The following is a 26,688-nucleotide window of genomic DNA, read 5'->3' as shown; positions in this document are numbered from 1 at the left end:
AACATTAAAGGACACTCAAGAGGTAAATAGCAAAACATTACAGAGTATGAATTTGGCATCCAGTAGCTGATACAAAACTAATGAGCATATAATCCAATTTTGCAGTTTTGTCATTTTCTATGAAGCATTGAAATAAAACAAATAAGAAAGTGAAGTCATTAAACACACTGAGACAAATTCATTTTTGTAAGTCTTAAATGACAAAGGAAACACATTAGAGGTCAACTTGGTTTTCCCCTTTTCCTTTAAAACTAAACTAAGCTAAGCTAAAATGGATTTGAAATTGTAATAAAGGCAGAAATATTTTGCAGAGGGGATGGAAAACTGCTGTGTCTCAATTCAATATTACATTATAATTTGATTTTTAATTATTTCCCTTGAATTCTATTAGATATAGAATGAGGTATGATCCTTGAAAATGTATGATCTAACATCTCTATTTTCTGGTACTACCAATTCAACCTGACTTACCCATTTTTATTTCTCTGTTTTCTGAACTAGATGTTAAATTCTGGATGTTATCCAATATTCTGCTAAATTTAATATGCTAATTTCATGAAGAGATCTTATCTCTCCTAATCATTTATGAATTTGCATTAACAGTATCAAAGACAGCCAGGAAATTTAGTCAACCAGCTGTCACTATTTCCTAGTTGGGCTTGGAAATTTAAAAAAAAACCCCAGGTGCTTTACATTCTAACAAAATATTTAGATTTTTCAAAAATGATTTCTAAATAATCTTTAGCTAAAGTAATGTTAAATATCGCAGCACTTTCAAAGTCTGTGATAAACATTTATATCAACAAATGCATTATTATTTCACTAAAAACAGATGGATAGAAAAATATTGATTTTCCTAAGGAAGTGTCAGAAAGGTGTTTCAATATGCAAATTAATCCATATTAAAAGGCCGAAAGGAATTGATGTTTTGAAAAAACAATATGGGTTTTCTATAAGTAGGACAGCTAACAGAATTCTGGAGTGGGAGGAATATATTTATATTGTACGTTTCCATGAAAGGCAGAGAAATTAATTCGTCTCCATTATTTGCATTCAGATTCTAAAGGCCATGTAATGTACAGCTTCTGTGGGTTTTTAATTTGGCAATTTCTCTCGAATTATGTGGTGCTCATTAAGTTTTCTTCAGATCCATTCCTATTGAGACATGTAATTTAATGGACAAAGTAAGAAGAGATCAGAAATTTCACCTAAAGATGGAATATTCCACATTTCATATCAAGAGGTATTTTAGCTACCAGTATCACAGGAAAATAGGGGTTTTTTTAAGGATTCTCTTTGTGAGGCTGCATTTATCATGTCAGTGCTGTGCAAACAGCACATCCACTCAAAACTGAGGGAAGCAGACAAGTCAGTAGCACCACCTACTCCAGACAAGTCTAGTAAAGTACAGTTTAGGTGCAGGTTTACGAATGAAAACTTCCAGATACCAAAGAGAAAAAGCTGGAAGAAGCCATGGTAAGACCAGGACTGTGGGACCTTTTAACTTTAAAACTTTCTGTGCTGCTGTCTTTTGAACAAAACCCACCCTAATCAGCATTTCTACTGCAGCTCTAACGCTGTGTTCATCACTGCCTCTGTCCCTGGCAGGCTGTCCACGACCAGCAGCTCTCTTGGGATGAGCTCCAATGGCTCTGACGAGTATTTCCAGTCCACAAACCACGCGGAGCAAACCTTCCGCAAAATGGAGAATTATCTGCAGCAGAAGCAGCTCTGTGATGTGCTCCTGATCGCTGGGGACCAAAAGATTCCAGCTCACAGGTACAGTTCACAGGATCCTTTGGGTCTGAAATTTCCAAAAGCTGCCTCAGTTTATGAATACCCTGGTTAGTTATGAATGAACAGTTAATTAGGACTTCAGCTAATGTGGAATAAAATTATGTGATCAACCTTTCACATCTATTATTTCAAAGAGAATGAAATTCAAATACAAACCACCGGCATTGTCCATCCTCTCCTCTCACTGCTGTCAAACTAAAGCACAATCAGTGAAGAAAATCTGCCCAAATAAGCACTCTGGGAGAAAATTAGATTACTAATTACTCCTTTAACTTCACTGCTACAAGATTTGAATCCTAAGCTAATTATTTCCATTGTACACACAATTTATAGCATAATAACGCTGGATTTTCTGCCTGCTGGTGAGGTTATGAGGTAATTTTCTGTCCTGCTCACACTGCCTCCCTCCAGGCTGGTTCTCAGTGCAGTGTCTGATTACTTCGCTGCCATGTTCACCAACGACGTGCGGGAAGCGAAGCAGGAGGAGATCAAGATGGAGGGAGTGGATCCCGAGGCGCTGAGGGCTCTGGTGCGCTACGCCTACACAGGTAATTACTTAATTAATTAAACACTGCCCCCAGTGCTGCTGCTTCCCAGCTTCTCACACTGAACTTCTTCTTATAGAAACATTCTATATATATTTTTGTTCATTAATATACGAATTTTCCTACTTCGGGCTAGAAGTGAGCTTAAAAAACCATCTTTCTCCAGCCCTGACACCTTCCACAAGACCAGGTTACTCAGAGTTGCATTTTGGGAAAGGTTTTTCCCTAATAGCAATTTTATTTTTATTTTTTTTCCATCCATATCAGATCTAAAGCTGTTAAAGTTCCAATAAAAATGTGCCAGTCATTGTATTCAAAATCCACCAAACCCTGTAAGTCTGTTAAAACATCTGTATGAAGAAAGGAAAATGAATTTTTTAACCACAGGACACCTCAGAGAAAAATCAAAGAGCAACAAACTTTTAAATAATGACAACACAAGGAAAACGACTTAAAACCTTCATTTTTCTTTTTCCCAAATGAAAACTGCCCAGGAATCCTCGAGTTAAAGGAAGACACCATCGAGAGTTTGCTGGCTGCTGCGTGCCTCCTGCAGCTCTCCCAGGTCATTGAGGTGTGCTGCAACTTCCTCATGAAGCAGCTCCACCCTTCCAACTGCCTGGGGATCCGCTCCTTCGGGGATGCCCAGGGCTGCACGGAGCTGCTGAAGGTGGCACACACCTACACCATGGTAAGGTGAACAGCTGACAGCTCTGCACTCGTAATTACAGAAAGGAATAGTCACTCGTGTTGCTCCTCATTTTAGAGTTTTGCCGTGCAGAAAGGCATTTAGTGAACTGAAATGTGCAGTACGGGTGGTACCTGTTCCTGCCAAAAAGAGTAATAGGACCTTAACACGGCTCATGTCTAGAGACAAACAGCAATGGGCCATCCTTATGCCTGTGATTCCACACAAGGAAAATTCTAAAGCTGATTTTAAGGTGAGACACGCATAAAAAGAGTCAAAATAAAGGATGTATTGGAAAGATTTGGAATGCTAAAAAGAAGCACGTCCCTGACTGGAACATAATCCTCTTCTGGCTCTAAGCAAGAAATGAATATTCAGAGCGTGGGAAACAGAGAAGCGAAATAACTTGCTGTGAAACCAAATTGAGGGATAAATATTCAGGGCAACAAGATGTGCTATTACAGCTTAAAACACAAAAAGAATGGCAACTGCTACAGCTAAATAGATATAAAAAGAACTACTTGTTAGGAGACACATGGCAGATTTATGTTTGAAATATTAGTGGAGGATGTCAGAACCAGTTTAGAGGCTTCATAGTGCTGAGAACACTCCAGCAAGGGATTGTGCATGTCCACCTGCTGAGAAAAGTGAGAGTGGCATGTGCAGATTGAGGGCACTGCTTGTGCTCCTCCCTGTCACAGTAATGAATGGTTTGTTTAGCAGCGATTTACATCCCCTTTACATTTCAGAGTTTGGAATGGGATATTTAAGATAAAGGTTCTCTTCCTGCAAAAAATAGTGTTGTCCTTGCTGCTCCACACCTTTTTGTACTCATTCAAAATCAGGAAATCTCCCCTCTACTGTTGCCTCTTTCTTCCTGCCAGCCTGAGAACATGGGGGACATCTTCAGGCATTTAAAATTATGGTTCAAATTTCTTCAAAACTGAAATAAAATCATACAGTTGGTTTTATGATTTTATGACAATAAGAGAGCTCTTTTTTCTTTATAGTTTTTTAACCATTTGAATCCTCCGGTCTTTCCCAGGAGTTAGACCTTTATTATTTTTTGAAACCATGTGTCACAGAATTGAGAGTTGAGTCATTAAGAACTGTCTAATATGAAGGATCATGATGACTCTGTGACACTCAGCAGCACTGGGCATAAGTTGTACACTATTTTATTTGAAAACATCTTCTACCACCTCTCACCTCCTGTTCTTGCATGGAACAGACTGAGAATGCTGCCATGAAAGAGGACCTGGCACGCCATAAACTCACCCACCACGTGTGCTACTGACAGCTTAGAGAGAGAAGAGGAAACCTGCACCTCTGAAATAAACTTACAGAAAATTTTGTTTCAAACCCTTGAAGTGATATTGAAAAAACCTTTGGAGAATAGGAGATCATAAAAATGCATAAACACATAAAAATTTTGGGAGGGGATAAGTAAAACATTCGGGTTTGTTTCATGTTGGTGAAAATGTGTAACTTAGGGGAAAGACCAGAAAGTTGTCCTGTAAATATTGAGACCATTACATTTTCAGAAGATGTACTGTAAACACCAGATCCATTCAATAAAACCAGACACAATAGAAACCTTCCCCTTCAATATTTTGGCCACTGAGGCAGAGTATTAACAGTTTCCTGCCTGGTATCTTTTTGTGCAGATAGAACTTGGTCTGATAAACAACTTGTGCTATATTTGTAACTAGAAGTGGACTGGCCTTCCTGTCCCTGTTGACGGAATGTCACAAATATTAAAGCAGGATATGCATAACAGACCAAAGTTGACATCTCCTTTAATCACTGATACTTCTGTATTTGCATCCTGGCTACATTTGAAATGAGTAACAGAAAGTGAAGAAACTGCTGAAAACAAACAATAAAATATCAGTTACTAGCATTTCTTCACCTGCCCTATTTCAATCTGGTTCCTAAAGAAGGTATATTAATTCTAGGTACAGAAATTGAAATTCTATTTCAAATGCAGACGTGAATTCCTACATACATCTCTTTGCAAGTAACATAACCCCCTCTCTCTCTTCACCAAATTTCTTTTGTCCTTTGGAATTTGATAAAGAAACAGACTATATGTATATTGATATCATGTATATTGATATCAACTCTGATATTGTTGTAACCCAACTGTACAATATATTTTCTTAATGAAGAATAATTCTATTAAAGACTCTAGGGATTTAGTACATGTGGTCACTTCTGGTGTTGGGGAGTTTTATCACAGCAGTAGCTAAAAGACTGAGATCCCTTTGTTGGGGCTTCTCCAACTTTGTATTGCCCAAATAGTGTTGTTAGAAAAGTGAGTTGAATTTCTTTGCTGTATTTTCTTGCCCTAAGAGCAGAGTCCTAGAGCCAACAGCTGGCACAGCTTGTTGCAAAAGGATTAGGAGGTTTCAGTGCAGTTGGCTCAAAGCCTTTGAATCTGCAGCAGAAGTGACACAGTTTATTTGAATGCTCACCTGGCATTTCCAAAATGCATGTTATATCTTCAAACAGTATTTCTATCAAGCCACAGTGCTAAGATCACACTGATGAACAAAGGTGCCAGTGGCAAATCCCTAAGCCAGGACAGGCTGACAAGAAGCCTGGCAAAGACAACTGTGGTATGGTGGTGTGAAGATGAGAATTATTCCTCAGTTCTGCAAGAGTGAGGCAGCAAAATGCAACCAAAATCTCGTTTAAATGGTAGAAGGACATTCAGTGATCTTTAGAATACCCACAGCATTTCCCTATATTGTGGAACAGAACGAGAATGAAATATACACAGAGCCTACATTATCTAAGAAAAAGCTATTCCTATGTGTGAAAATCATCAGTGCATTGAAATCTTCTTCTATTTTTAGGAACACTTCATAGAAGTAATAAAAAACCAGGAATTTCTTTTGCTCCCAGCTAATGAAATTGCCAAGCTCTTGTCTAGCGATGACATCAACGTGCCAGATGAAGAAGCCATTTTCCAGGCCCTGATGATGTGGGTGAGGCACGATTTGCAAAACCGCCAGCGGGACCTGGGAATGCTTCTCTCCTACATCAGACTGCCCCTGCTGCCACCCCAGGTATCAATGGGAAGGGCTAACAGGGAACTCTGCCGGCTGAAATGCTTGTCTCGAGTGTTCTGTAGGCAGACAGAAGAGTTCCGTGGAAAGGTTCTGATTTGGACTGGAGATTTTTTGGTATATTTTTATACTTTTTAATATTTTTTACCTATACAATATGCATCTTCACTGTTTTTAAACAGATAAAAAGAAATCCCCCAGTGCCAGTGTAATTACTAGGCTCAGGATTACCTCTAAAAAATGTCAGTGTATTCCAAAAGCCAAGTGTTTCTTTGTTGGGTTGTAAGAGTTCTCCCCTAATAGCACAGCAATTTAGATCACATGCAAAGGTATTTAGATTTGCCAAACTGCAGGACAGTTAAGCCACAAAGTTTCTTTCTTTATTGCCATAAAAAATAAACACACACAAAAGGGCCTAAATTATTGCTGACAATTCTGAACGCTGACATTACATGTCCCTTAATTCTGAAAAAGACAATTCATCCACCAAGTTCCAGAGCTGGACATTCTGTTTCATGGAAAGGTGACACTGCTGTGCCTGTGTCATAGAAGAATCTTTATATCCCATCAGAAATGCATACAGAATATCGAAACTGTCAGTCAGGACACTTTATGGATCTAAGTGATCAATGCTGCAAATATTCTACCTTGGATAAAGTATAAAAGTACTACACACACAATTTTAAATACATTTAATATCTTCTAATACTCAGAGATGTCTGGTACTCTCTATTAGATTTACTTACATCAGAAGGAGTTTTGCATTCAGAGGGTGCAGTACTACATTTTTGTTTTTAACCTTTTTTAAAAGTTAAAAGAAAGAGGTAATAAAAAATTAAGCAAAGCCCTCATACTCACAGAATTTTCCCCCCTACCTTTATACAGTTTTGCGTCCATTAAAGCAGAGTTCCCAGCAAAGCTCAAGTGAGTGGTGAGCTTAAAATGAGTGTTTGTAGCTACAAATACTTTAATTATTAAAGTACATGCAATTTTAATGATTTAGATGATATATCAAGATCCTCTTTTTTTTTTTTTTTCCATTTCTTAGCTCCTGGCTGATCTAGAAAACAGTCCAATGTTTGCAGACGACCTGGAGTGTCAGAAACTTCTCATGGAGGCCATGAAGTATCACCTCCTGCCAGAGAGACGCTCCATGATGCAGAGCCCTCGAACTAAACCCAGAAAGTCCACAGTGGGTGCCCTTTATGCTGTGGGAGGTATGGATGCCACTAAAGGTAAGCCCACAAGTTAATATGAGTGTAGCAATTAATTGTATTGCAGACACCCAGGGAATAGATGGCAATTGTTTAAATATTTCCTGTAGGAAAATATCAGTTTAGGGGAGAAAAAGAAGAAAAAGCAAATAACAGAACAGAATCCTATGTGTCAGAAGTTCTTTCTTCTTGCAAGGATCATACTTGTAAACAATACACTTATATTTAAGTGCAGACTAAAGAAGTCTGATGGAGATGGTGATTTTAAAATTAAACTTAGTAGGAATTTTTGCAAAAAATAGTTGAATTTAAAAATCAGAAGAAAATGTATATATTTGAAATGTTTCAAGATTTGTTTAGTATTGTACCTTGTGGTCTATACTCTGACAAAGTAAGAAAGTTAAAAAAACTTTTGAAGAAGAGAAAAGAAAAACAAAATGCATCATCGAACTCCAGAGAGCTCATAAATCGTTATTATAAAACTTCAGGTGGAAAGATTCGTATTTTTCATGAATGCAACTTCTTTTCAGGACTCCACACACAGGTTTTTTTTCAGATTTGTAGTCGAAAGTTAATTATTATAAACTATTCCAGTTTCTATTATTTGATTTTCACAACTGCAATCAGGTTACAGCTTTAAACATTGCACTATTCTATTTAGGAGGCAGAATATTAAATCATTTTCTCCAGGAATCTCAACTTCAAACCCGCAGCTTGGAGCCAGAGAACTCTAATTAGTTTAAAGTCTAGCGACTTGCTGCACAGAATTACTTTTAGCTGTGTGAGTTCACTTTTAATAGAATCACAAAGAAGATAATCCATTTCATGGTTTACAAAAAGCTGCTGACGACTGATTTTTGCCCATATGAGACACCTTGCAGAGCTACCTCCCTATCTCTGTGCAATCAAATCAAGGGCAGAATACACATTCATTGCCAGCACAACATGAAAACACTCATTCCTAGGACAATTTAGCAAATTGGAGATAAACTGTTGCAATTAAGTAGATTCATTAGCGATACTGAGTATTTATGAATTGTATAGACAACCACGGATTCAAGGTAATTTTTAAACTCTCTTCCCCTAAAATAAGAATACAATTTTCCAAAGTATTTTGCCTAGTAAAGGTTTTGCAAAGAAAGGGCTGTTTCAGTCAACATCTGCACTTCCTGTTGGTGCCTCTCCTGCTTCTTCCCTTGGAATGAAGCCAATTGTTTGAACTTTTGCCTTTTGATGGGTAAGAAGAACAGCACTTCCGCTCCTCCCTGCTGTCCTCCACGGCTCTGACTCAACCTTGGAGCCCGGGCTGGATTGTGAGATAAAGGAAACGGCAGTAAGAGACCAGGATGCACTGGAGGAACAGCTCTGAGAAGGGAGTAACTCCCACCGCTGGCAATAACACACTGCCTGTGATAAAGGCAGACACCAGGTTTGGTGTCTCAGGCAATGCCAGGTTTGGCTTTGTGCTTATCTCAGGTGGAATAGGAAGTCAAATCTCAAATTCAAATGATCAAAAGAAGATCAAAGAGGTACTTTTGGGCCAGAATTTTGAAAAACGTGAATGTGCCTAACCACGTTAATTTTACGACTTTCAAATCTTCCAGCCTCTGTAAGAATTACAGCCCACAGGGTACATCTGAACACACTGAAACCTGACTGCATTTTCCCTGTGTTTCAGTTAGTGTGAGAGATTTCCTTTGAAGTGGGGAACTTTGGGGCACTCATGTATTAGCGCAGAATAAATGAGAAAGAATCAAAGTGAAGAGGAGCAAACAGACTAACAAGATGGAAAGAACAGGCAAAGAAACCCAGCTGCTCTGAATACAGGGCAGAAAGCAGAATTTCTCTGTTTTATCGCAGGTGGAGCTGGTAGTTCCTTTCCCAGCCTGTGCATGTGGAAAAACAGATAGATAAGAGAAAAGATAGCATGAGATAAACTCTTATTTCGCTGAATTTCTGGAGTACATCACGTGATCTCTAACAGTTCTCTAAACCAAATCCTACCTTTCTTTTCTGCTTTATTGCATGGTTGTTTTCCTGTTGTAAAAAGAATTTCTTAGCCACAAACTGCTTGTTGTTATCTTCAAAACGCTACTCGTCTGCTCTCAAATCCCAGTCAAGGAACAAGAAATCGGCTCTGTTTTCCTCATCTGGTTGCCTTTGACTGAGCTGAATTTGAGCTCCAGGGTGCACTGGAGCTGGAACTGGCAATTCTGCCTTGGATCTTACTGAGCCATGCCCTCGCTGTGCTTAGCAGCTCTCAGAGGAGCAATTATGGCTCCTGAGTGATGATGGGAGCCAGCGCGTGGAAAAGTGTCAGTGCTGAATGGCAGAGAGCTCGTGCCTTCTGAAAAGTTTCAGTAAAAATGTTACTGGAGGTCCAGTGAGCTGAAAAAAATGGAAAATGCGGCTTTATATGTTACAGCAGCCAAGCAGCTACTGCAGGGCTGCTGCACAGGTGAGCGTTGGGGAAGACACCTGTGGGAACCAGATGTGCATTCACACAGCCCAGTCTTCTGCCTGACTCCATCCAAAAACGGAAAATATCCACAGGATTGCTGGAGATGCTTGTCCAGTTCCTCAGACAGATACATGGAATCTGGTTTTGATATCCTTAATACTTTAGGCACAAACATGGTTAAAGAGTAGATTGTTGTGAGGCACCGTATTCGTAGGGAATATAAAGAAACCCCAAAACAAACCCACAAAACCCCTACCCTCATGGTATTTAAGTTATAGATTTAACTTCTCTCCAATATTTGCACACAAATATTACCTCAATTTAATTCTCCATTTCTTGCTCCCAGTATAGTCTCATAGATTTGCCAATCATGTATGCAATTAGCACAGCTTTCTCACTACGTTCACATGAGAACTGAAGTTCACAGCAAAATCTCACACACAGAATTTCAGTATTTCATAATTTAATCATGTTTTGACCTGACTACTGACTGCTGGGTACTGCTCCCTCCATGGCTGTCTCTGTTTTTCACAGGCACCACTACAATTGAGAAATACGACCTCAGAACCAACAGCTGGATCCAAATTGGGACCATGAACGGGCGGCGGCTGCAGTTCGGGGTTGCAGTGATTGACAACAAGCTCTACATTGTGGGCGGAAGGGATGGGCTCAAAACTTCCAACATTGTCGAGTGCTTCAACCCCCTCACCAAGGCTTGGACTGTGATGCCCCCGATGTCAACACACAGGCATGGCCTGGGTAAGAGGGGCTCTGCCTCTGCAAACGCCTCACAGCACACACAGATGGGTTTTGATTGACACAAACACTGCTGAGAAAACCTTTAACAGCATTTAGTAACATGCAGCAGTATTTGTAAAAGATGTTTTTCAAAGACAGATTTGCCTGTTTCCGTAATTTTATGATTTTATTAGTGTTCACCTAATTAGCACTGGTCTTCCAGAGTTAATTCTGCTTGTAGGAAATTCCAAAATATAAGGTACAGTGAAAATAATCAATGCTTCACAGGATTTAATGGTCAAGAGATACATTTACAATACAATAACAACCTTACTGTATATTTTTTAATAAATTATGAATTAAGCCCAGAGGTATCAGTCACCTCTGTAATTCAGATCAGGACATTACCCACATTGAAGAAAAGAGTGTATGGAAATAAGTGCAACTTCACCAGTTCTAATGTTGTAATTACAAGAAGTTTTACAGAGCTCTGCCATGGCTTAGTGTCTATGGGTTTTTTACTGCAAAGTAATCCTTAATATTATTCACACTGAAGGAATAATATGAATATGAACTCTAGAGTTTATTTCTGGAACTATAAAAAATAAGGCTAAGTTTACAGCTGAGTAGACTGTAACAGAGGGAATATGATGATTTCTGCACAATTTATGAAAATTATCTTATGAAAAAGGTCTTATGAAAAAGCTGGCTTCTCTCGAGTTACAGGTATTGCTTGAAATCATTGGCAAGTTCAAACGACATGGAATATTTTTATTTTTATGGATAATAGAGGAAGATTGATCCAGAATTATTTGACAAACCATTGTGGCCTATGTCATGTTCTCCACTGCTTGGTGAAGAAAGGGTAGTGTAGGGTTCTTACCAACTGGAGCACAAAATTTATGAAACCAAATACTAGTAGGTAGCAAAGGGGAAGAAGACCAAACAGAAGAAATAATTTTCATTGAAGTCTTTATAATTCCTGACAACAGGGGCATAATTCTCCCCAGCAAATAGGTCACAGCCATAGATTTGGGTGCCCAAAGTTTGGCTTCAATCTGTGCCTGGTTTGCAAAGCTGCCTCACGCTTCCAGCCCCTATTACCTTCACGGAGATTCTGTGGAGAGCTGGCCTTTTGAAGAAATCAGGCCATGTATATTTAGGCCTGAAAGACAGATTTAGAAAACTTTTAAGCAGCTGGATTGAAACGTTTTGCCTCACCTAAAAAAGCGAGCAAAGAGCAGCAGCAGCTCTCAAAGGGGAGGCACCAAAGCCCTTCTCTGGAGAAGCACAATGGCACAGGATTTGTCCACACAGAGCTTTGCAGTGACAGCCAAGTTGGCTCTCCCATGCCTCAAGGACAGCAGATAGGAGCCAGCTCTTATCCAAAAGGCATTAAAATGTTGTGGTGCTTTAGCTGTTAAGGACAGCCAGCTACCCACCCACCCAGGCTTTGTGCTGGCAGCACTACAGAGCTTCAGCTGGCTCAGAATTAAGAGAGGTTGTTGGCTTGGGCACATTTTTCGTTGCCTGACTCAAGTTTTGCCTTTCTGTAGGAGAATAACATCGTTTCCCCTTTTGGGGCTCAAATTTGTTTCAGAGCAAGGTCACCAGAAGCGAGATAAAAGTCCAAGAAGAGAACATTAGAGCTAAAGCAGATTTCCTCTAATCTTTTGGCAAAAGATAATGGTTATTTAGAAGAACACTGTATGTGAAGTGCTTGTTTATCTTTATTTATTCTGCCAAATGAAAAGGCAGCTTTCAGATCGTTTAATACCAGCTGAAGTTGCTTATCTGCATACAGGGAATTAACGTATGAAATGAATACGCTGCTGGTCACTGAAACCAAGGGATAATTTGTCCCTAATTCCATCTCTCAAGGAGTAGCAATGCTTGAAGGACCAATGTATGCAGTTGGTGGCCACGATGGGTGGAGTTACCTCAACACCGTGGAGCGCTGGGACCCGCAGGCGCGGCAGTGGAATTACGTGGCCAGCATGTCCACCCCCCGCAGCACCGTCGGGGTCGCGGCACTCAACAGCAAGTATGGCAACAGGAAAACCTCTCTTTGGGTTTTCATTTGCTTCCTTCCTTGGAAATACAGCTTCTTAAATTTTCTTTTCAGGCTTATGGTAATTAATGGCCTCAAGGAAACAAAGAGAAAATATAATGCGGATATAAGAAAGGAAAGCTTTTCCTCTGCTGCGTGGTAAATTGATTTCAAACTTGCAGTCAGGTTTTAGACACATTTCAGCCCTTTTAAGCTATAGCAATGTGAAAATGTTATTACGTGCACATCAGAATTTTACCTGGAATATAATATATGGGGATATAAAATCAGCTACTTAAGAAAATATTCCAAGTCTGTGTTCACACTTTAAAATCATTGTGGCTAAACAGACTTAAAAGAACATGTTTGAAAACGAAGTCAACAAATTCACAGAAACAAATTCACAGCCAATTTTTAAAATGTTGAAGGTATATGATGCGTTTAATGGAAAGAAGAAAAGTTTATTAATTAGGTATGGAATAAACAGCCTCCTGTAAATCTTATCCTTTCCAGATTTGTTCTGCCCTCCATTTATTTCTTGAATACACCGAAATCAAGTGTTAATGTGCTTAAACATTTTGCTAAGATGCTAAAGCCGCTCAAGCCCTTTTACATGGGAGCAGACAGCCATGTGGATCTTACAAAAGCCTTGAAAAAGGCCTCAGCTTATGGAAAATATGGCTTGAACCAACCTTCCTTCTTATTTAAAGCTGTGGGAAGCTCTTAGCGGGGCCAGTTTATGGGGGCTGGGAGCACTCAGTTACAGGCAGACAATTGCATTTACCTGGAACCTTTGCCACTGGCTTCCCTGATCAATCTGTAAACTCCAGAGAAAAGAGAAGGACAAAACAGCAGCAACAAAGATGTCGGCAAAGGGATATTTGTAAATGCAGGTTGGGGTTTTGCATTCATACAAGGACAGGATTCAAATCATAGCTCAGAAGTTCAAGAGAGGCAGAAATGCCTCTCAAGGTTCCTGCTGTACCTCAGAGGAAATGTTCTCAGCAAAAACTCCACCAGAAACTCCTGGTGGTGCCTTCTACAGCAACGACGTGCAGGAAACCACTTTGTCAAAGAGGAAATCAGCCCGATCCTGACTCTGTTCTCAATCATTGCTGATATAAGCTGTCTCCAGCAGGGCTTAAATCACGTCTGGTGATGTAATTTCTGGCATACCAGGAGATCAAATGTCCATCACTCAGTGCTACTGCTGCAGTCCAACCAAGCAGAATGCTTCTCCTTTTCCTGTTTCCCTAAATCACACCATATTTTTTCCTGTTCAACCCCACCAGAAAAGACTTTATATATCTGTGGAGCAACACTTTCAGACCAATAAATGGTCCATTGAAAACATCAGTCAATAATGCTATATTTGGTCTTTTCCTTAGAGAATGGGAAACACCACTCTGTTTGTAGATATGTTGTGGCAAACAAAGGATCCCAACCAATCACTTTGTATATACAGAGATTTCCTTTCCCTGTGAAAGCTGGGTAAACAAGCAGTCTGTGTCCAGTGGCATGATGTAAAAAGAAAATAAATCAAAGCCTCAAGTTTTGCATGGATCAGACAACAAACTGCACAAGCAAACTCAATTTTATCGAGGGAACAAACATCAGGAGAGAGACAATTGGGGATTTTTTTTTATTCTAACAATGGTTAAGAATCTTCCAGTTAAAATACGTATCAGAGCTCTCTGAAAGGTTTTTAAGTCACTGGAATAAAACAGACACTTCTAAAAGAAAATTCAGCTGATCTGGTTCAGGTGATTTACTCTGGGCAAGTCCATGTGTTCCCTAGGTCTCTAATTAGGTGCACTAAGTAAATTCAATTTCATGGCAGAAAACAACAACCAGGGTTTGAAAGGGAGTAGAAAGAATGGCACACTCAACATCTGATCCCATCTTCTATTACATTCCATCACAGTTCAGCAGCATCCAAGTTAGCTTGAGACCAGAAAGAAATTCAGGCTTTGTAAAATTCATTGACAAAAAGCCAGAACCCCCACTGTTTTTAAACATGCATTACCACAATTTATTCCTAAAAGTTTCCCTAATGTTTTTTAACATGGATTGCCACAATTTATTCCTACAAGTTGTCCTAACACCAGCTGTTTAAATCTTTAATTGTTTGCTAGGTACTTTGAGGTAAACAGACAAGATGACACAAGATGGTACCTTCTGTCCAGCAGATTTTCTTAAATGCAGGCTTGGAGGAAAATATATTTACTATATGTTTTAAGTATGTTTTTGATGTCTATTCATGTTATTAGAGTCCTTTAACAGCACAGAAAATCTCTTAATGTGATGTCAATATTCTACAACCCTGTCCCAGGGAATGCTGCCATATATTTCAAACATATGCAGCATCCTTCAATTCTTTCTATTGCTCATATCTAGAGAACCTGGCATGAATTTTTCATCTTAATTTTCATACGTGGCTGCTTGGACATTTACACTGCAAGTGAAGAACATGACCTCATATAACACAGGAAAGCCTTTGAGCAAAGAAAGTTCCAGAGCGCAAGCAAATAATGGGCATAATGACAATTTTAAGGTGGTCTGGAGGAGGTTAGCCAAATAACACTCTTATTAGTGGGAGAATAAAGACTGAAATTGTTTGCCTGCTTATGGGTTGTCATCCCAGGCTGTACGCAGTTGGTGGGCGAGACGGGAGCTCCTGCCTGAAATCCATGGAGTGTTTTGACCCGCACACAAACAAGTGGAGCCTATGTGCTTCCATGTCCAAGAGGAGAGGCGGCGTCGGTGTGGCGACCTACAATGGGTTTCTGTACGCTGTGGGAGGCCACGATGCTCCTGCTTCCAACCACTGCTCCCGCCTTTCCGACTGCGTGGAGAGGTAAGGATTTATTTTGCTTTTTTTTTGTTGTTTACTTTCCAAGATGGAATTATAGAATAAATTCTCTTCACGGTTGGAATGTTATGTTTGTAAAATGTATTCTGCCTTTTAAAAATAATCTTTTGAGCAGGAATAACTGATTCCCAATACTTTTGTGATGACAAAAGAATTAAACCTTAGCAGCAAATTCCTCCCCTCTGCTTGAGGTACCCAAGAACCAGGTAAAAGCAACTGAAGTGAGACAAATTGAACCTGTGACCTTTCTACTTCTTAACTGCCAAAACTCAGGTTTAGGCTGCTTGTGCCATATATTGTAGGAATTAAATACTTTTCAGTTGTTCGGCCAATAATTTGACTGATACTGATAAAAGTTGTGAAAATAGAAGAAATATCACAAAGTCTTGTCATTTGGGGACAAGAAAGGAAAACTGAGGGGGTGTTCAACCCCTGCTGTGAACAACAATGGACCAATTCTGTTCTCAGTTAGATGGGGTAAAGCAGGAACTACCCTGGAATTTACTGCAATTTATATTGGAGTAGATCAGAAGTAAAATCAATATTAATGTAAGATGGTGCCAGGCCTTTCATGAGATAAACTTAGAGTTACTACACAGATATTTAACTTCTTTTACAGTGAAATTTTCTGAAAACTTTGACAAGAAAGATAAAACCAAAAGCTTTATGAAGAAAGAAAATAAGAATGTATTGAAATTAACTTTGCTGAGTCAACTGGTGGCCATGCTATCATTCCCTCAGGTTCCACTTGTGTTTAAAATGTATTGATGGCCTAATGTAATTGAAATGGAGAGACTGTAATCAAAAGTGAAAACAGGGGCCTTTTCTGTGGGCTTGAAGGCCCCTCTAGTGGCTAAATCAAAAACTGAATCGCATCACAATTCTGCTCGTTCCTGGTGTAAACCGAACAGCAACACAGGAGAAAACAAGCGAATGTCAGCAATTTAAATTTGAAATGTGCCTCCACAAGTCATTTTTCTGAATTTGACCATCACACTGCCTAGGTACGACCCCAAAACAGATGCTTGGACAACGGTGGCCCCTCTGAGCGTGCCTCGGGACGCGGTTGGGATCTGTCCCCTGGGGGACAGGCTCTACGCCGTGGGGGGCTACGATGGGCACACCTACCTGGACACCGTGGAGTCCTACGATGCCCAGAACAACGAGTGGACAGAGGTAATGGCAACAGCTGCCTCATAAATGATAGGGGCTCTTCCTGCAGCTAGGAATAATTCTGTCCAAATAACGGAAACCTTATCGCTGGTTTGGGGAAAAACGGCACATCAGGGTGCAAGCAATACTGTAGGTGGGCTTGAATGAAATATTAGTTGTGTCTCCTGTAAAATAACCACGTGAAGCTTCTCACACTGAGGGGTGGAGGCAATGCATGGGCAAGCAAACCAGGTCGCACAAGTAATTTTGGGCCTTAAGTGTTTAATTTCACCATTGTAATCTGGTGTGTTTGTCAGCAATGCCCTCTTCTGGAGGCACCTTCAGAGTTTCGTATTCATGGCCCTCACCGCTGAGACCAAGAGGAAACACCTGAGCTGCCAAGATCCTTTGCTGCCACACAGTCCCTGGTTTTGGAACACAGGATGTGAAGGCCTTTGGAATGTGTTAAGGGAACAGCCCGAGGCTGCACCCTTATAACTCAGGGGCTGCTGAATTTTGCCAAACAGCCCAAATTCTGTTTTCATACCTTAGTTAAACCTAATTGTTTTAGCATTACATCAGTTTGAATAAACAAATTGCTTTCCTATTCATCTGAAAGTAATTTCCTCTAGTCCTATCATAGGAGGCTACTAAATATGTTTCCTCCTTTTTCTTCTCCTTTTTTCTTTTACTTTCTAGGAAGTCCCTGTCAACATTGGACGGGCTGGAGCATGTGTTGTTGTCGTGAAGTTGCCTTGAGGACTGTAAATTATTGTGAAACTGAACTGAGTGGAGTCTCAGCAGACAAAAAACATTTCCAGGAGCAGGACAGACTGCACACACCTCAGCAGCCCTCCCTTGCAGACAATATTTATCTCTGAGCCCTCACACTATTAGAGCACAAAAGCGTCTTCCTGCATCACAAAAATCAGAAAACTTTGGAGAAGTGAATTCCTTTGTTATGCCTAATTCATAAAATCCAGTAAAACAGTTTAAATGTTTGAATGGTTCAGGTTTGTTTCAAAAGTGTATCTATTATTTATAAAATGCAGTAGTGAGAGATGGTATGAGGTTTCAAAAACTTCTTTTTCTTTCTATATTGTCAGGAATGTTAAAGTTTATAACAAAAGCTTTTACATTTTAAGTAAATGAAAATGACTATGAAGCACCTCCAACAGAGAGCTGCACAAAAAGAAATATTGGCTCTTAGATATTACTGACAGCAGAATATTCTCTGCAGAAGCGATTTAATTCCTATATTCAGAAATTAAACTCTTAAATTAACTTTAAAATCAACTCAGAGAAACAGATAATTTGGCTGTTATTTACCATCCAGCACTGCTAGAAGTGTGACAGAATACCCATTTTTAGCAGTATATTGAATTGAGTAATGCAAGTCATAGTAGGGTTAAGGTACCTTTGTGCTATTGTATGCCAGCAGAAAGAAATCTCTTTTGTCAAAACATAATGCAAATATAATTTGCAATCATTTTCAGTGCATAGATATGTGATATTTTAACGCTGCTCCGTGTGTCAGGTTATTCATGGATTTCTCTTTGCCCACTAACCATCTGTCAGTATGAGTTAAACTAATCTGACTCTTCTTGGGATGATAACCACGCATTAAATTTTAGAACAATCATATAATTACATTCCTCGAATATAACTTACAAAATGAAATTTTTATATCATATTGATATGACAATCTTTGACCTCAGCTGAAGATTACCAGCTTTCTCTCATGTACAGTAGAAATATGGTAAGGAATAAACCACATCCACTGTGTAACATTAGATACCATTTGTGTGAACGTTTATGTTCTATCTGGAATTAGGGGAATGCTAAGAATCAAGAACAAACAAGAAAAAAATCACCTGAAAACAGCACATAGTGTTCCACATGCATGATATTTTCTTTTTGCGTGCCAATTTCTACCGTTTTGCTTTAATTTCATTTTTATAATTTCAAATGCTGAAAGTGTATTCTAGAAAAAAGAATGTATGTAAAATATTCTATGCTGTAAAGCACAATATTTGGTCAGTATCCACCTCAGTGTTTGTTATGTTGTTGTTTTGTCAGTATCAGAAAATTCAGGACAGAGACAAAAATCTCTGAATGTGTAGGCCAACTTCCCTGATAGAATACTGTGGTTACAGATTTTAGCAATATGTTATTTTAAAAAAATTTATAGTATTAAGCCTATTGAATGCCTCTAAAGAAAAAAAAAAAAATCTCATAAGCATATTTATAAAAAGAAGGACATTTTTAACTTTAAAAATCAATTATGTTTATATATAGCATGCTACATTCAAATAAACTTTACTTTCTCTGCTAAGAAAATTTAGACTATATTTTAACAACTTTGTGGTTTTTATTTTGCATCCTTTCAAAACTAGAGGATACAGAAGCATTAATCTCATTTTTGTACTCTAAAAGAACAAAAGATGCACAAAACCCCCCTAAAATCTGAGCCAACACGAAGAGCCAAGCAAATGGGGGATGAACCCTAAACGAGCTCGTGGGTTCCAGAATTCACATCAGAAGAAGGAACTATTTTAGCTTCCCAGCAGATCAAGAACCTGAAGCAAACACAAGGGGCCAAGCATGGAGAATCTGCCCAGTGACACACAGGGGAGTGGGAGGTGGAGGTTTCTGTCTCCCCTGTCTCATAGGGAAGCTGTCTGACCAGCTACCCAGAACATCTTCTTGCAGCAAATACTAACTTTTAAGCACTAATAATAAAAGTTCTAACATTTCCCCCCTATTCTTTGCCATCCTGCTTTGGTCCTGCAACAGCCATGTGCACTCTTACAGAAGTAGGGATTTATGCGGATGCAAGGAGAGGGTCACTGCTGCTTTTCACTCAGGCTCCAAATCATGCTTTTCTCCTAAAACAGCACACCACTGCTCCCAGTAACCAGCACAACCTCTTATGTTTTATTCCTGTTTGGAAACACTGATATTGAATGCCCATTTTTAAAATTCCAAAATAAAAATGTCATAGACAATGTACAGCTGATGCCATCATGTACAAGAGGCACATCAGGACAGGCTGAGAGTGCTAATGGGCCTGACCCATAGAGCCTTTGCAGGGAATTTGAAGTTTTCTTGGGAAAAAGAAGGTAGACAGCCTCAAGTGAGAGAAAGCAGCCATGGCTCCTGAGCCAACAGAGAGGTTTGTAAATATAAACCCATCTCTAAAAACCTATTCTATTCTACCTTAATCCAAACACACAGGACCAGCCTTTGACAGCCACACGGCTGCCAAATCTTCTCACTGCAGAGATAACACAGAATTCCCCTGCCTTTGTCCCCTCCTCAGCTTGCAAATTTTATTAAATGCTCTATCAGTAAACGAGACATGAAACACTTAGGGAAAACATTTAGATATAAACAATCCCCTTAAATAGCTCTCGAAATACACACTGCCATTTCTGTAATTTAATAAAGGCTCAGAAGGGGTATTAGAAGACTTCCTGTACTTCTTTACAGGTCTCTGAAGAAATCGTGTCTTGAGGTTTGCTTATGCAAAAAATAACACGAGGCAGAAAAAAATATATCATGCTTTTAGCTTGCAGAAAGCAGCTCCATTTATCAGTTTAATAAATTCAGTAGCTCTTCCTAGAAACAACCACAACCTCTAAGGCAGAGTATGTGAATATTTGTGTGTGTGTGTGTTATGAGAGGAGATAGTCTAACTTCTGTGGCAAGGCTGCAGTGACAAGCGCACTTTTTACATTTTAAGGTTAAGGCTGCACCTTGTTATAGAAACAACACCAAGATAAATACAGGTATGGGGAAAAGGGAAAGGATGGGAAGGGTGTGGTGGTTTTAGTGCTGAACTTTAAGGGTTTTGTTTTTTCCATATTATTTGTACAGCAGCAAGAAACCATGTGAAAGGAAACCAGCACTCCACAAAAGGAAATTGGGCTCTTAACAGGAAGATGGAAGGAAAGAAAACTGGGGATAATTTGAAGATTTGGGTGATAATCTCTACACGAACTGCACAAGCAATGATATTTTATGTAAATATAATGTATGGGAAGCAGGGATACCACTTACCCACAACATCAGTTCTGGGAAAGGCTGAAGATGCAGCTTAACCGCTATCATGTCTCTATCTTGTAGGAGATATTTAGGCCAAGAGCACAAGCCCAGAAAAGTCCCTCCCATAACCTTAGCAGTGACAGGTGCAGGAAAGCAGTATTGGAGCTATTTACAGCTGTCACAACCAAAATAAATGAATTTCCTGAGAGAGTATATTTTTAAATTTCTTGCATAACACAGTTAAACACCAACCCCCAGTCTCAGCTGATCAGTGCTGGGTGTCTTCAAATTTTACAAACCAAGGAGTGAACAGCCTACATTCAAAGCTTATAGGAACTTGGTAAGGATTTATTCAATCCAGGCAGTAAAAAGAGATTTTTTCCCTGACAGGATCACACACCCTACATTTTCCGCATAGGATGCCTTAGTGGGAATTTCCTTACAGTTGCTTGAGGTTTGCCTATGAATTTTTCACTCAGGGCAGACACGAGACTCTTGAACACAGACACATTTCTTAAAAATGAGTCCTCTTCCTCAGAAAATTGGATGGAAGTTTTCTCAACCCCTAGTCCTTGAAAAGTCAGGCTTTGAGCACTGGGGGTTTGAGTGAGACTCGAGCTCAGCTCAGGCTCGGTTTGCCATTCAGACTCTGCTCAGAAGATGGTGCTATGGGACAATTTTTGGAGAATCCTGGCTCTAAGAGACCACGAGGCTACCTTGTAGTAATATTTACCCTTGAAATATAAATGCACTCTTTAATACTCTCAAGAGCCTCCTCCATTTGTTAGTGGAACTGCCTTAGGGAAATGCTCCCCACACACAAAAACACAGACCCTGCTGAGCTCCTAAGGCAATTTTGGAATCAAAGCTACTGAGTTACAGCAAAGTGCCTTTTGTAAATATTCCCAAAGTAACAGCTGCTATCATCGCCCCTGTGCTTATCCTGGGTTTAGGTATATAGAAATCAGAAGTTGGTCGTGTTTGATTTCTCTGAGCATGAATCATGGAACCCATTTTTTGGCTGCAAAGGCTTGTGGTGAAAAGCCAATGACGTGGGCAGGTGGATGAAGAGAAGCCTGTGCCCATCGAGCAGCCAGGTAGCCCCCAGCACCCTCCCCTGACTTCATGCAGAGATATCCAAGCTGCAGTTCCTGATGTGGGGTAAAACTGTACAGCTCTGCGTTCTAGAAAATGCACATGACACGTCCAAAGGTGCTGAATAAATAAATAAAATATAAAATGGTTTTTTGCTCTGCTTCCCCATTTTCCATACTGGAATAGTCATGAAACAGAGCCAGAGGTGAATACAATGTGCTTTACATGAAAGATAAGGAAACTTCTTTCCTTCTATGCAGTCCTAACATTTCTCGCTCTAGGGGATAAAGCAGGGCGTCACCCTTCCTCTGCAGCAGTGAGCAGAGACTGCTCCCAGATATTGGATGCAAATTTTCCAGGGTTCAGCAGTCTCACCTCTCTGTAAACACTGAGCTGCAACTTGCTTTTACATGTATTTCTCCCTGTCACCTCAAATTAATAAACAATTCAATGACACTACTTCCAGAATTCAGAAAGAGGTTCTTAAGCATAACATTAAAGAAAAAAATACAGATTATGAATTATTTCTTACAGAAAAATTTCTTACAGAAAATAGAGACCAATTTACAAGCAGCTTTATACTATTTATAAGACAGCTCTAAATAAAAACAATAATTTAAAAAACTTTGGGGGCAGTGAAGTGTTAGAGCACTTGACACTGAACCTTTCCTCTGCTATACTTTAATCAAAGGGGTTTTTCTTCACTGACTTCTGTCTGCTCAAGGAAAGTCTGAGCTCAGAGACTTTTGACTATGCTGTGTAGAGAAGTTAAAACACCACAAGTATATTAATAATCTGTTATGAGCCACCATTATTACATGGCAAAGTTTGCTTTTGTTTTTTCAGGACACCTACCCCCCACCAAAGACATTTCCTCAATAATTACAACTGTGGGGCAAAAAGAAACCCCAAGAGAAAACCTCTTTATTTCTGTGGTACAAGCAGCAGAGATGGAAAGAGACACAAAACCCCAAATGGATTCATTGCCTCAGCTTTCCAACCTCCTCAGTGTCCAGCTGGTCCCTTTAAAAAGTCAGAGCTAATATTTGGATGCAACTGTTTACATAACCAGTCTCAGTGGCTCTTTCCCTGCCTCCCTCTCCTCACTAAACAGGAGCTTTCTTCCAAAAAGCTTGGAAACATCATTTCCCTAGAGACTCCTCTATGCCTTACCTACCTTCTTTTCTCACAGTCTCCTTAAAAACAACCATCCTGCCCTCAAATCCTCCAAACCTCTACATGCCAAAGGCTTTCCTGCCTTTGAGTTTCTCCTCCTGAAGCTCAGTGTTTATCTGACAGTGCTCACATGTGGGATCATGCATGAGAAAATAATGCCAATTGTCAAGAAACCAGTCCAAGTGGGAACAGTTTTAATTTCAAGCATTCAAATGTAAGCTAATCTTTCTTAAAATAAAGATAAAATCAGCACTTCTAGATGAAAAAAAGCGCCTATGTACAGCTACTGAACAACTGATGATAATTGAAAAACCCCATTCTGCCCAAGGCATCTCTGATAAGAATTGATTATCAAAGGCCTCATTAGTTTCTTTCACTCTACACTGTTTGTGCTGAACAATAGTAAATAAAAAGTCTTGTGATGATTGTGTCTTTACAACCTTAAGCGTTGCATGATGCTCAGAAAAACATGTGCTTCTCTGATTCAGTTGGGAAAAACAGTGTGCCATATAAAGAAAAATTCATTTTAATCACACTCAATAATCAAATTCTTTTGTGGGAAAAGGGGCCTGCAGCTGCTAGATGGAATCAAACACGCTGCAAGAATAAAGAAAAATCACTATGGCATGTTCTTCCCAAGCAGCATTGTACACACTTCATTAACAATATCCTGTAAAACTGAGAAAGATTGGAGAGAAGAGGTCAGGAGCTAAAAGAGACACTACAGAGTAGGGAAAAAAAGCCAAACCAGAAAGTAATTCCTCTGAGGAACCTGTCAAACTTAATTTGATCCTTAAAATACAATAAAATACAATATAAAAATCTCATTTGATACTTTACTACAAGAAGTAAAAAGGACCATGAAGCAAAGCCGGAGCAATGAAGCTCTAAGTGTATACAGGATTATTTGTTACAGACGTCTTTCCTGTTTTCTTCCTTCCAAGTAAATAATATTCTCAGATCATAAAGCAACATTGTATTTGGAATCTGTTTCACTCTATATTTAGTAACTTAGAGATGAAAACTGCATGTATATTCACATTTCAATTATCTAGCATGCAGACATAGCAATGGAATTAAAATTCACGGTGATTAAATGCCAAGAATTTTTTTTCATTTAGTCATAGAGAATTGAAGGGCCTTAACCAGGTTAAAAGCCACCAAAATCCAAAATGTGATGCAATTTTCTCAAATTTAAACATCAGCATCTGTGAACTTCACTGTACATATCTTTTATTTGTTTGGTATCTCCTTGTATTTATTTTTTTTTCCACAGTCAAGACCTTTTATTTAATTTAATTTAATTTTATTTTTTTTTTATTTTCTCCACTAGGTTGTCATCATAAAACCCTTATAATTCTCTCAGGACTGTTGAGTTTGTTCAGCCCTCCAGAGACAGATACAATGCAAGGTCCACTACAATGTTGGCATCGTGTCATAAAATACTGTAGCTACAGAGGAAAGTAAACTTTTGCTCCAGTTATTTCAAGAATATTGTTTGGAAACTGATTTGATAATTCTCATTACCTTGAAAGGTTTATAGTCCCCTAATTTATTTGCATAGCTCATTTCTGTTATTATTTAAAATGCAACCTTTCCAGGGAAACATCCATGAAATATCTTTTTATAGTCTGATCATTTGTTTTCCCTCATGGTAACTACTGAGGCAACCTATTTTTTTATACACAGTACATGTTCATACCATCTCAAAATGGTTGGCAAAATGTCATTAAATTCAACAGACATGGAAGAGAAGAATCTGTTATGACCCCTGCAATATCTCACATCCAGCCTTGGCCAACGGAGCAAGTTTTAAAGAATGATATGAATTTAACCAGGCATTCAATTGTTGCCTAGGCTTTCCTAAAAGTACTGCAGAATTACATATTTTATTCTCAAATTCTCATTTGAGAACAGACATTTGTAGGAGTTTAAACACAGAGTTTTGTAGAATTGTGCTTGGATATTGATTGACAATTGCAAGAAACAAGCTCTTGATTTGAGCATGAAAATAACTTCTTTTTCAGATAAAAGCACTTCTTTATACATTTGTACTGATAGAGTCAGGACTTAAAGGGTCACTGCAAGAACCTATAAGTGATCTGCAAATTAAAATATAAATTCTGTGCAGTGAATTAAAAGCTTCTTTTCTCCACTGCTAAAAGCTCATTGGCTCTTTCTGTTATAAACTGTTAAATAAACTGAGTTCAAGCAGTACAATTCATGGAGGAATAAGTCTCTATAATATACATCAGACCATGCCTTACCCTTATGATAAACATTTTATTTTCTGTGTTTCATGACCTATGAGAAGTCCAGATGCACTTCATAAAACAATAACTTTATTTTAAAATGAAGCAGACACATATTCTAGTGTGGTCAGATCACTGCAGTGTTAAATAAGGAATACTGAGATACTTTATTCCTCAGTTTTTCAGATTACAACCCACTAAGGAGAGAGAGCTAAAGGAGCTTTGTGGGCAGGTGGGGATCAATCTCTTCTGCCAGGTAACAAGTGAGAGGATAAGAGGAACAGAAAAGAGAAACTCAGTCTCCTACTGTGGAGAACCAAGCAGGGTCAAATAACAACAAACAAATTGAGGAGGATCAAAGACCAAAGGATGATATTCCACGTTATATCTGTAAAACTCCCTACACCCTGAGCCTCCTGCATGTCCTCCCTGCCCAGTGGCATGCACAGCACCCTCAAATTTCAGCACAGACATATTTTATTTTTAGTCTGCCACAGGTGACATCTCAGAAAGTCACCCAGTCTAGCCAGCGCAGCTGTAATGGCACTCCAAGCTATTTTTACAAAGCAAATCAATTTTTATATATGGTATTGAGTTACAATATCACTAATTTAATTTCAACTTGAAAAAAATACCGCAAACTGATTGCTCAAAGGAAGGGAGAGGAAAACTGGATTTCAACACCAGAGAAACCAATGTTTGGATTGGATAGAAAATTCAAAATAGGGCTGAAGCAGCATTTTAAATCAAAGAAACAAAGATATGGTATATCTCTGACTGCATATCCATTACTTTTATGGTATTTTAAAGTTTAAAAGCTTGTTATGTGTCTCAATAGTAACAGATTAAACAGAAAATTATATTACTGGACAAAAAATAGATGCATACAGCTCTTAGAAAAAGGAAGTACTGTCTATGTGTGGTAATTTTGCAGGGGAATCCTGTTTCTTTGGGGGTTGGAAGAGGTGACCATTTACTCCAAAAGCTAACACTAACATTAAAACTGAATGTGTGAATTAGGATGCTGAAATGCATAACATTTTTAAGAAAAGGTGGTTCTTTCTAGCACGTGTTAATTTATTTGGACTGACAGTAACTTGATGATTCAATTCAAACTGTCACCCACTCTGTCAGGTTTGCTAAATGAAATAAATTTTCAGGTGCCTGCTAAAAGGAAAAGTACTGCTATGTTGTAAACATGATATTTATTTGTTTTAATACATGTTCAGGGCTGGAATGGCCACTGGATGTCAGTAGCCTTTCATTTTGGAAAGGGAAAAGAATAAATATTGGTGCCACAAGACTGCAGGAACTGCAGGACTTCTAAACCCCCAAATTATAGGGAAATTCTTTAGTTGACTTCATCCTCACCATGCTCCTGCATTGTGTAGTGCAAGCATACACTTTTCTGGGATCTTAAAGAAAAATAAGGGACAAAAGGAGAGGTTTTCATGACTTCTAAATAAGGAGGGGAAACAATGCAATGAGTCAAGCGGGGAATGAGCCACGCTGGTGTTCTGCACTATT

At 39.0% G+C, this 26,688-nt stretch overlaps 1 protein-coding gene across 4 annotated transcripts in view; it reads left to right on the top strand.

The window, feature by feature from the left end:
• KLHL4 (kelch like family member 4) overlaps positions 1–18,935 on the top strand; it is a 76,729-nt gene extending 57,794 nt beyond the window's left edge. For all 4 annotated transcript variants that reach the window (XM_048318895.1, XM_048318894.1, XM_048318892.1 and 1 more), the window contains 10 exons: positions 1,609–1,779; positions 2,209–2,345; positions 2,837–3,033; positions 5,892–6,104; positions 7,153–7,339; positions 10,314–10,538; positions 12,399–12,561; positions 15,212–15,424; positions 16,444–16,615; positions 17,291–18,935. In XM_048318895.1, coding sequence (XP_048174852.1) covers positions 1,609–1,779; positions 2,209–2,345; positions 2,837–3,033; positions 5,892–6,104; positions 7,153–7,339; positions 10,314–10,538; positions 12,399–12,561; positions 15,212–15,424; positions 16,444–16,615; positions 17,291–17,350 — 1,738 coding nt within the window. In that variant the 3' untranslated portion in view covers positions 17,351–18,935. The remainder of the gene's footprint in view (positions 1–1,608; positions 1,780–2,208; positions 2,346–2,836; positions 3,034–5,891; positions 6,105–7,152; positions 7,340–10,313; positions 10,539–12,398; positions 12,562–15,211; positions 15,425–16,443; positions 16,616–17,290) is intronic.
• The last annotated feature ends 7,753 nt before the right edge of the window (positions 18,936–26,688 follow it).

The sequence above is a fragment of the Corvus hawaiiensis genome, chromosome 14, assembly GCF_020740725.1.
Source record: "Corvus hawaiiensis isolate bCorHaw1 chromosome 14, bCorHaw1.pri.cur, whole genome shotgun sequence".
Classification (NCBI taxonomy): domain Eukaryota; kingdom Metazoa; phylum Chordata; class Aves; order Passeriformes; family Corvidae; genus Corvus; species Corvus hawaiiensis.
The sequence above is the reverse complement of the archived record's forward strand: the minus strand, read 5'-3'. Positions and strand labels throughout refer to the sequence as shown.